The following is a 12,108-nucleotide window of genomic DNA, read 5'->3' on the forward strand; positions in this document are numbered from 1 at the left end:
TTCTTCAACAAGTCATCTTTGGCCCCCAACAACTTGATGACAGTGCTATCGAGGAAACATCCATCTTCTCACTTCACAAGTGCTGGAGCGAAACTATGATACAGAGGCAGGATTTTGGTTTTCTGACTTCCGTGTGTAATGCATAAACTGTAAGATGGTCATATATATATATCTATATGAGTAATTATACTGATTACAAATTCTGTTGTACTGAGAAAATTTGTAGTACCATTGAAAACAACCCATTTTTGGAATAATAAAGATTGAGGAAAAAGAGGTTCCACACTCAGGCCATGCAGTTTGCATGCACCTCCTTGATACAAGCTTCATAACTCACTGAGCTTTATTGCAAGGATTATATCCTGTGACCCACAGGTAACGTGAATTTCTACAGCAAAAGCACCAACCCACTAAGCTATGTACACACAATCTTTGAGAAGTGAAGGGCCTCTGTGGTATTAGCAGGCGTTGGCTGTAGGCAACAGTGGCCCATGGGAGCGACAGGCATTCTCACCTAACCGCGTCTGCTACAACCGGAGGACCCCCACTTAACCATTACTGGAACTCGGGGACCCCCTCTGAATCATTATTGGAACCTGGGGACCCTCACCAGTCATTACTGGAAGCCATGGACCCCGGCCTAATCAGTTTCAATTATTTGAAATGTTAAACAATATACAAAAAGTCCAGTCATCAAACAAATTCACAAATGATGAAATATTTTATTTAATTCACAAGCATATATTTAAAAAAAAATCTACATTTTAATAGGAAGATTGGAGCATTTCTAAATTAAATTGAGGCCACTCATCGTCCATACCGTGTTCTGTTTGATGCATGTGCACTGCTCCCAAGAGTCAATCTAAGGCTGCTAACTTAATTGTTGACCTCCTATTTCAAATTCCTCCACATGTAAAGAATGTTTGAAATGTTCAGTTGTACGTGTATTGTCTTTCTTCTGATACACTTTATTATTCTTTTAATATTATTTAATTCTCTAAGCAGTCGCGTACCCCTTGAGCTGAGCAGGCTTCGCTGAGCCCCATGGGTCCCCGTAAAGCAGGTTAGGAACCACTGCTGTATTCTGTGAGTCAACCCTGTGACTAGATGACTACAGATGTCATCTAGTGCAGATGTCTACTACCAAAGTTATCTTACTGTCTTACTCTGTTACATTGCTAGGTACACAAAGATCTCTGCAGCAGATCCCTTAACCTGTGTGATATTTTAAAATTCAGTCTGTGACCAATTAAGTAAGGCAAAACAGAGACACCTTCATATTTGCTTTTGCTGCCAATTGTTTTGTGGCACCGTTTTTAAAAATAAATGTATAGGCTGACTGTCAGACTCTGCCCCTCTTGACAGCCCTCCATGTCTCCACCCCCTTTGCTGTCACTGCCACCACCTAATCCTTCTCTTTAAGTGATCACTCTGTAATTGTTCATACTTTGAGCACTGTAGTAGGGTGATATAACTTTTTCAGGGATGACCTTTTAACCTACACAACTATCATGTGCTAGGCAAATTAGCGCAGAGGAATCAAATCAACACAGTTGAAATACGCTTGGCCAGAGCACCTGTGCTTCACAATTTCATTAAAAAGTAGTTTATCCAAATCAAGTTTAATTTCTTTATTTCCTTAAACCTGCAGGTGTATCTACCAGAAATTCAGCAATAAAAGTAGCAGACCACAACAAAGAAAGTGATTTATCTTTTTTCTACGCGTTTTGGTACCTGTAGAGCTGTTGGTCAAAATAAATTCAGGATTACAATTATGAGATACAGAAAAAATGAAAGAAAAAAAGATAAACTGAACGAGGTATTTGTGAATTAAATCCAGAAACTTCACTTTGTCGTCAACGTGTGCTTGTAACAAGAAGTCTCAAGTCTTCCAGTTCAATGCATGCGCAGCTCATCAAGTCCTGTAATTTTCTTTGAATTTGGGGCATTATATTCCACGTTGTGTAATAGTTTAAACAGGACAGCAAATCCCAGCATGCAAAGAAAAAATCTTGACATGGATGACCTTCACGTTGGATCAGAGTAACTTGAGAGCTCTGCTGTAACCATGCCCACGATAATTATGTAATTCTGGCCCTGCAGCATATTTTGCATAATTATGGATTTGCTGGTTTTCCCACATAATCCATCACCTGCATAATTTGCAGATTGTAACAAAAAAATAATTTTTAGTTCAAACGTTCTAAAAATGAGGCCACGCATGTTGACGCCCAGTGGCAGGCCATTCATTAAGGTTGAGTGGTCAACTTTAATTTCGCTACGGCTGTATTTGGCTGTTAAATTCAGTGGTAGAAGTGGGCGGCATCTTAGGGGCATGAAGTGCCCATACTATTTTAATTTAAGAAAAACAGTTCTCCTACTTTGTGTGAAAAGACGACCATTTTGAGAAGGTTAATTTTCAACTGTTCAAATGCTTCAGCTGAAATGTAAGGTAGGGAGTCTCCAGTTCTGTGAAACCGAGGGAGGAGCAGGCAGCTAAATAAGCCTTCTTGCCAGGGTGCCTGCATGCCCAAAAGAAATATAAATGTGCACAACTGCTCAAACTGCACACTTAAAGGGTGCTTGGAAGCTGCATTTGCTTTAATTGATGGAATCACCTGAAACTTCTGGATGACACAGGTTTATTATTTTTGAGTGGTATTGCAAGGGAGTTACCAGCTGAGCTGTAAAGTGTGTGCTTTTAAAAGACAATTAACAAAAAAATGGCACTACATACAGTCTGTATATTACTGAACAGAGGCTGCTCCTCCTCTATGGCGGAGGAGCATCGCCCCACTGCTTTTGAGCAGTGAAGTAAAGGAAATATAAAATGATATTAACTATAAGTTATTATCATTTTATATTTCCTTTACTTCTCTGATCTCTGTGCAAGGCAGGGGAGGAGTGGTTTGCCCACTCCTAAGTGCGCAATGACTGTTTGGTCGGCTCACTTGGGCCACCCAAATCAGTCATGCACACTTTCCCCATTCTCAATGCAGGCTGCATTACAGCCTGCGTGGAGAACAAGCCCAGGCCCCAATTCCCTGGTTGAGCATGAAACCAGGACGCTCAAAAGCAATCACAACTCGGCACTCCAGTGTCGTGAATCGTCAGGGGAGTGTTTCTGTACTTCCTGTGAATCGGTCTGACGAGGACAGCAGGAGCAGAGACGAGGGACCGGCGAAGCAAGGTAAGTGCTGCTTTTATTTTAGTTTTTTACCATCGACCCCTCCCCCCCCCCCTGTGTGCCTGCACCGCTACCCACGAATAATGTCGGCCGCCACTGCTACTAAAATCTATATTTTGGAAGCAATTTATTTATCTTAAAAGTTTTGGGCAAATGGTAGCAGCATATCTTATATTGTGTTCAATGCGAGTTTAAAATAATGACTTGCCTATTCACTGTACTTTCTGTCATAGACAGGGACCTTGTAGCACTAAACATACAAAAGTCACTATTCTCCAGTGCACTAACCAGGTTTCAATTCTGTGTCTCTCTGGTTACACATACAGCCCTCTGCAGAGCATTACCTAATACAGGATTCATAATGTACATAAGTGCATTTCACACTGATTAACTTAAGCTGCATTTATTTTTCATTTAAACTGTGTTTTTTTATTAGTAGTTACCTAAACGTGAAAGATTGGAAAGGGTTACAGAATATTTTTAGCCACACACTTCACCCTGCCCTATTGGACACAAGATCATAGTTCCCATGCTTTTTAGCCCTCATCTAGACAGTGCATGCGTTGTCTCGAAGAGACATGTTGTCAACAATCTGTTGGCTTCAACCCACCCATATGCTTACCATTTGTTTCCTCCGTCGCTATGGTATCCTTTGTTCCTGTTTGTCTGTGGCATGCATGTGGCATGCATGCGTCATGCCTTTTCTGGTGTTTAGCCCTTCCCTAGAGCATAAACCAATTACTTGGGTCCATCCACTGCTGCCATTTTAGGACCTACTTTTTTCTGTCTTTAAGCACTCCACCCAAGTGCTTGTGTTTTTCCTTGCTCCGTCCTTCGTTTGTGCTGCTTCTTTCCCCTTACCACCAGCCCCTATCCCAACCCGATGAACAATAGGGGACAGGTGACACATGATTACAAAACCATTAATTTTGGGGTGAGAGGTAAACAGTCATAAACTGAACACTATGCACAGCTGTCATTACTAACACGCAAACTGCAATTTAAATGTATGTAAAGTAATGTTAACATATTTCTTTATTAGCTATTCCGACATTCCAATAATGCTCCTTGGCTATATGCAGAGCCATGCACACCCTCATTTGAGGTTTTGTCTAACCCCCTTTCTTCTGCCCCTTTCGTTTGTTCCAGCTTTTTATTGCAGGGTTCCTTTTCCTTCTTGAAACACTGCAGACAAATCTCTCTGGCCTGCAGGAAACACTGACCTCGAGGGGCAGCATTCCTTAGGAAAGGCCCGGGAGCTTTGTAGGTGCCAATCTCAAAACATGCCACCTGCAAACAAACATCTTAGCACCAATTCCACGCCAGACTGCTTGTGGCAGTCATGCCCAGGACTGCTGTTAAAAAAACGTAGAGCTGAATGAGCAATGTATGAGCAATGTTGTTTTCTTTAAAAACATGCATCCACACACACACAACACACACACAAAAAAGGCCTCGTTTCCTCAGAGCTTGTCAAGAATTCTCTTACCACTTTGACCTGGGGTCAACTCTGTGTTGCCTTGGAACTAAGTTTTCAGTTATACACAAGAGGGGCCTCCTTAGAAAACATGCTTGCAATGCTGAGACTGGACTTTTGTAGGTTGCCCAGCATAAAAGGCCCCTCATCAGCAGATAAAGAGACCTGCATTGCTAAATGCTGAACTGTGGTCTCTGAAGCTGGGCAAACCACATTCCAGTTCCAGCTGTGCCAAAACTTCTTGTGATTGCGGTGCAAATTAGTTAATGTGGGCTGTAAAAAAATATTAATTCAGCCCCTGCCACAGTGCAAGTGAAAGCAGTATGGGAAGTTGATTACTTTATCTCGGACAAAACAGACCTTGCACGTGAGGGCTTGTTTATTTGCCTTTATTCCACCTCAACTAATGTTTCATTGCAATTATTTAGTTAGACAGCTTTAAAACAATAGTTATAACTGCAAAAACACAGGCTGTTACCCTTTACCTTTTTAGGTCTCGCCTGTCGATGCGCATGCGCATCGAGCAAGCGAGAGTATTGGGACTTATCCACTCTTTATCCACACTGCAAGGAATCGTGGCGATTCCTTGCAGTGCCCGTGACTTTTAAGCTCAATGCGCATGTGCATTGAGCTTAAAAGCGCGTGCACAGCCGCCCGCATTCCTCCGACACCTTTGAAGTGAAGCTTAGCTTCACTTCAAAGGCCCGGCTTCTTCACACCCACATGCCGCTCTCGCTCTCCCCGCTCCGCCCCCTCCCCTGCCCGCCGTGCATAACTCTTCTCTAGCTGTAGAACAGCTAAGCCGAATGTGCTGCATTAGGGCTGTTCGAGATGCTTTAGAACAGCTGAGTGATGCTGCGCGGACATAACTTGTTTATTCTTTGCGCTGTAACCTTCATCAAAACTCAAAAGGTTTAAATTACATTAATTATAGAAAACTCTATCAACGTTGTCATTTCCTTCCCTCTTACACCCCCACCCCCTTCCACTGTCCCTGCCGTGTCTCCTTATTTGACTTGTTTTGCTTGGCTTTCACAGCCGGCCGGCCATGCTTTCAGTTTACATCCGCTTGGCAGGCCGTGTCTCCTTATTTGACTTGTTAATTCTCCCACTGCTCTCCCCTTCTATGCATGTGTGTGCGATTTCTGCTGTAATCTTAATTGTTTAGAACTTAAAACGCTTGTATCTTTCTAACTCCCTTAAAGAGCTGCTCGTCTGACCTGGAATTCCGGGGAGCCGTCTCGTCTCTTCTAATCACCGTGCCTGCCCTCCTGCTGATTGCATTTGTGTGAACGTAGCTGTAACAAGTTGAAGGCAGCCAGCATTGCCCCTAGTTGAAATAAATGTTTGAGATCTGCTGTGCCTTACTTTAAGTGGTGCTTCCGTTTCTGTTGCATTTCCCAGAAACAAAGAGTTAAAGCTGTGCTTTAAGCATTTTTTAAAGGGCTGATTTACTAGAACTATTTGAATAAAGTGCAAGGTAAATTCCTTGTAGGCTACTTCTGTTCTCTCTCGGCCCCCCCCCCCCTCCCCTCTCCCCTCTCCGTGGAGTTGCTTCATTGCAGCTACACCAGAAAACACGCCTGGCTGGTTTATTTATTCTTTGCGCTGTAACCTTCATCAAAACTCAAAAGGTTCAAATTACATTAATTATAGAAAACTCTATCAACGTTGTCATTTCCTTCCCTCTTACACCCCCACCCCCTTCCACTGTCCCTTGGCATGCGTTTGCGGTTGAGAACCTTTACAGACAAATGTGGCAATACAAAACATATGCTGGTTAGAAAGATTATAACCATCTTTACAGCTTAGCACAGCTACACACTATTATTCCGTGTCCCACCACCACAGGCTTCCTCCTTTGCAAATTTACTCTTAGGCAATTTCTAAAGTTGCTTATGGGGTCAATTCTGTATTTTAAAGCCTTAAGACTATTTTTCTCAAGCAATCACTTTGTAATGTGCTTACACCTTACATTTATTCAAAGCGAGAAGGATGCGACAAGGAGTCTGCAGTCCGGAGACAACATTGTATACTTTGCAGTTTGGTACCAGGCGATAGGTACACTATAAAAAAGATGACATTAGCACAACTGTTAAGATTATCACTGCTAAAACATGTATTTTGTTGACAACTTCCACAGCATTGGAACTTACTTTTCAAGATGCTTTTTTATTGGATGTGGATTGCAAATTACATCCACCACATCCACCGCATCCACTGCATCCACCACCACATCCACTACCACATCCACCATCGCCTCGACATCCACCATGACATCCACCGCCACATCCACCACCACATCCACCACCACCACATCCACCACCACCACATCCACCACATGCACCACCACTGCATCCACCACCACTGCATCCACCACCACACCTACCACATCCACCACCACACAGACCACCACGTCCACCACCACATCCACCACATCCACCACCACCGCATCCACCACCACCACCGCATCCACCACCACCACATCCACCACACCCACCACCACATCCAACACATCCACCACCACCGCAACCACCACCACATCCACCACATCCACACCCACCACATCCACATCCACCACATCCACCGCATCCACCACATCCACCACCACATCCGCCATCGCGACATCCACCATGACATCCACCACCGCCACATCCACCACCGCCACATCCACCACCACCACATCCACCACCACCACATCCATCACATCCACCACCACTGCATCCACCACCACATCCACCACCACTGCATCCACCACCACTGCATCCACCACCACTGCATCCACCACCCCACATCCACCACCACCACATCCACCACATCCACCACCACCACATCCACCACATCCACCACCACTGCATCCACCACCACATCCACCACACCTACAAAATCCACCACCACACCGACCACCACGTCCACCACCACATCCACCGCATCCACCACCACATCCACCACCACATCCACCACCACTACATCCACCACCACCACATCCACCACCACCGCATCCACCACCACCGCATCCACCACCACCGCATCCACCACCACCGCATCCACCACCACCGCATCCACCACCACCACCGCATCCACCACCACCGCATCCACCACACCCACCACCATCACTTCCACCACCACATCCACCACCACATCCACCACCACATCATCCACCACCACATCCACCATCACCACCACCACCACATCCACCACCACCACCATATCCCCCAGATCCACCACCACCACCACATCTATATATGTGTGTGTGTGTGTGTGTGTGTGTGGCTCTGTGTGTGTGTAGGTGCAAATGCAATGTTCTTGGATTTTCGTCACAATAAAATACACTGAACATAATCTTCACAAAATTTATTTACAAACGTTTAAGCTATTGCCATTATAAATTACAATAAATTTTAAGTAATAATTATTTACAAAATTAAAAGCCATTGTTATTTGTAATATCAATACATCTAAGTCACGTAAATACAACACACATTGCATTACAAATGCTATAGGTGTCACATTTGCGAAAGTTAAAACTATTGACATTGTAACTGACAAAGGTATTAATTTAGCTATTTTCAAAACCAACACATAAATAAAAAGTCAAACTTTCCTAATGCGAGACCTATTGCATTTCCAATGCTTGTTAGCTTATGGGTGTCCAAAAAGGGACCAAGAGAGAAACATTTACATTCAGCTTTAAATGTACCTTTATTTCACATTGGGCAATGCTGATTTTCGTGAGTTATGCTGAGACAGTGTTAATGTTAAACAATATTATGCTACTAGACAATATGGCTAAAAGACATTGAGGGCAATAGCTTGGGCATTGCTGAGATGTTGGTTTAGCCAATACTTGTTTTTAGTGCACTACTTATTTTAGTGCACTTCAACCACTGGTTAAGCTGGTACAAATATACTGAAACCTCTGTTCAGTGGTAACGTAAAAACGACTAAATAATGAAGTGATACTTAAGCGGCACTGTGAAGAAGCCGCTCAACATCAGAATCCACAGCGCGAATGAGCAGTAATCACGTCATCGCCTCCCTCCCTCCTCCCTAAGCAGAGCGAGGGGGAGCCGCACGTGACGCACGCACTCACTCTTGACGCAAGTACAGGACGGATGGCGACGGTAATTTGGCGCCACAGAGGCTGCTGAGGGGCGGGGATCGTTTGCGCTAAGACCGCCTCGGCTCGGGAGTCTTTCAGCCGCACCGATCCTGTTTACGGGACTTAGCCCCACGTAAGGATGGGCGCTGGTGCACTGAGACAGCAAACCCCACCGAGTGAAGAGCAAGGGTGCCTCGTTGCTGACTGAAAGTGGGGATGCACGCAGACGGTGAATTTAGTGTCTAAGGTTCTTGCACTCGCTAGTAATACCAGCTCAGCCAATAAACACATCGGAAGCAGTCCTTATAACCAATCCCAACCCAGGGTATAGTCTCTGAGACCCCGTGGCAAATGAACGACCAAAGGAAATACGCCTTAACCAATCCACTGTATCTTCAGTAGCCAATCAACGTCTCCTATACGCTGTTTTCACTGACCGAATATGTTTTCGCCTATCCGATTGGTGTGAAAAATCGGGGGCCGCAGGAGCTCTAGCGCTCCTTGCCGTAATTGCAGGCAGGAGACGCCCGTTATAGAGGCAATAACGGGCCCCGGATTTCGGGCTAAAATACTGGACTGTCCAGGGACAGACTGGGCAGGTGATTTCTCTAGGAACTCCTTTGGTTGTCCCTGCCCTTGCCTCGCTCTAAAATCCAGTCCCTGTACCCTCTTCTTGTAATCTAATTGGCCATTCCAATTTGAAGCCCCTCCCATGGTCCGGTGACTCTGCCCACCCGCCCCTCTCACTTCAGTGACTGGTCTTTTTCGGCCCAACTGCTCTGAGTCGTTTGCCTTGTCCCCTTCTTGCATATGTCCCGTCTTCCCCACATTCGCCAGTCCCTTTAGGTTTCCACATACTGGGTACCCAAGGCCCCCTGTTGCTGATGTCTCTTAGTGGCGTGGCCAGGATCTGCATTATTCTTGTCTTGTTTCCAGTCTGCAGGGCAGAGGACGAGCCGCTCTCCACCCATCTCATCCACTCTCCCTCTGTGTCTCCACCATGGCTTTGTGTCTGCAACTATTCAAACAATGTGAGTCTTCAGATCTCGTGGATGTTATGTCGGTCGCTCATTGCTTTGCATGCCTGGCTCCCCTGCTGCATTCCTTCCACCTTCTGGTGCGTTATGTGTACAATTCCACTCCGCCTTCAGCGCACACAAACCGTTAATTCTGCATAAAATCTCCTATGTTCGTTTAAAACGTGTGTGTGCGGCTGATGATGGAATCCCGACAGCTGTACGCGTGGATGGTGGGAAAACCTGCAAAGCTTTGCTTGGCTTTTTTTTTACTAAAGCAGTGACATTCTCTATAAATTGCCTTTTGTTTAACTATTTCTGCGTATCTGTTTTGGTGCGTTGTCAATTTTGATAGTTATTTTCAAAATGTGTTTTTTCTTGTAAGAGGATTTGTGTATTTAAAGAGGTTAGCCTTGTGGCTGCAGGTCCTTTATTTAACATAGTGATAAATGCTTCCTTTCTAGTGACAAACATGTAAGTAGCTGGGCAAATATCGCGTACTGTTCTGTTTGGCTGACAGGTAGGCAGATGGCAAAGCAACAGTCTATTCAACATTTATTGTGATAAAGGTTGCTGGTATTCTTATCCATCCAACAGCCGGCCTCAATCGCAAAGATTCCCCTTTAGGCTGCATCAGGGTTCTCGCGGCTTTTTTTTGTGAATCAAGCGCATCCCCTTTCACTGCTGTGTATCTTTTTATTGACCGGCTTGCCCGAGCTGTTTACATAGTATCCACCCACTGACAGATCAGGATATTCCCTGTTCGATGCTACAACTGAATCCTGTGGTTTTTTTTAAGCTCCTTCATTCTGCTAATTGTAGACTTGCACTTGCATGGCTTTTTGCACTCGGATTGTTCCAACAGTTGCCCCAGGCTGTTATTTCTGAAATGACTACCACAGACTGGATGCCAACTGCAGTGTACCAACTGCTGAGATTTCACCACAGCCCAAGTGAAGCAGTATGAGCACATTTCTTTATTTAGCTCAGTCAGTGTCCTTGTGAGACACAGTTTCATATTCCAGAACTTTTTTTTACTGTTTTTATATCTCTAGTCAAAGCTTCAACGCACAGATACAGATTGTTCTAAGGGAAAATATTTTTGCCTGCAGGTTTATACGTCTGAAAGGCAGGGGGGGGCTTCAGCAAGAGTCTGTTTGCCTTGTATCCTCCAGGCCTTACAAAGGGTGTTGCCTATTGAGAAATATCATCGCTTGTTAGTCTTTTCCTCTCTAAATGCCTCATGCTTTGGGTTTTCATGTATGCAAATCGTCATAATCCGGTACTTTAGTCCAAATGTTTTCATTGAATTTATTCAAGATGATGATTTAAAAACATATTAGTTAACAAAAGGAAAACTCGGCTTAAACATGATGTTCCAGTAAGGAGGTTGTGTCACATAATTAAGCAAACAGAAGGAGATGATGGTCGGAGCGCTGAAACTTTTCAGACACTCACACCCAGTCACAGATCTGGGTTGAATCCATCATTATTCTTTAGCTCACTTCGCCCCCTCAGTTCAGACCCAGCTATATGCAAATCAGTCTTGACCCTGTGCCTCGTGGTAACAGTCCAACCCAAATTGCCAAGCCAGGTCTTCCCTGAACCGGAAACTTATAATAGTCTGTGGAAATTGTATGTCTAATCAATAGGAAAAAAACATTCTACATTAGTTTCCGCCATGCTTTTGTCCATGCTTTTCCCAAAACAGGAGGTTTTTATTTATTATGAAGGCACCCGATTCTATTTAACCAGCAGCTCAAAGACACTTGGGAAAGTGCAGAATACTAGCAGGAAACTTTATATGTATAGATCATTTCTATTTCTACCTTCTTTAAACATCATTTTGTTATTCTGAACATACTGATCAAGCATTCTCCTTCTTTTACTGTTCGGGAATATGTTGCTCTTGCAATATATGTTTTGGAGCAGGATAATCCATTAACCCACAACAAATGGCATTGTCCACAAGAGTGGCTTTGCAGACTTTGTTACATCCCCAGAATATCCATCTTTAGGTCCACGATGGGTGTTTAAAGAAAGTATTGTATGAACATGTTTACTTGGGTGTACCAATTGAGTAAACAAGTGCTTTTGTATTAGGACTGTTGCATGAATGAAATAAGACAAATCTGTTTGTCTTATACCTTTGAGCCTCGTTGGCAGCTTAATTTATGATCTATAAGGATTTTGCTTTTATGTATTGGAATATAATAATCGACCATACAGCTCCTCCCACAATGTTGAAGCGATGCCCTCCACGTCCTTATACAAAATGTTGATTGTGCTTCTACTTGCATAGCACTGCATTTGTTCTTTTGCATCC

The 12,108-nt window shown here is 44.1% G+C and overlaps 1 protein-coding gene across 5 annotated transcripts in view; it reads left to right on the forward strand.

Moving 5' to 3' along the window:
• DLGAP4 (DLG associated protein 4) overlaps positions 1 to 12,108 on the forward strand; it is a 543,333-nt gene that overhangs the window by 390,002 nt on the left and 141,223 nt on the right. The window contains exons 1-2 of one of the 5 annotated variants that reach the window (XM_078652096.1): positions 8,890 to 8,899; positions 9,703 to 9,797. The exons of 1 other annotated variant lie outside the window; for it this stretch is intronic. In XM_078652096.1, the coding sequence (XP_078508222.1) occupies positions 9,767 to 9,797 (31 nt within the window). In that variant the 5' untranslated portion in view covers positions 8,890 to 8,899; positions 9,703 to 9,766. Of the gene's footprint in view, positions 1 to 8,889; positions 8,900 to 9,145; positions 9,366 to 9,397; positions 9,798 to 12,108 lie in introns of those variants that run through there. 3 more of the 5 variants (XM_078652095.1, XM_078652098.1, XM_078652097.1) reach the window with 3 other exon arrangements.

Source organism: Lissotriton helveticus, chromosome 7 (genome assembly GCF_964261635.1).
Source record: "Lissotriton helveticus chromosome 7, aLisHel1.1, whole genome shotgun sequence".
Lineage (NCBI taxonomy): Eukaryota > Metazoa > Chordata > Amphibia > Caudata > Salamandridae > Lissotriton > Lissotriton helveticus.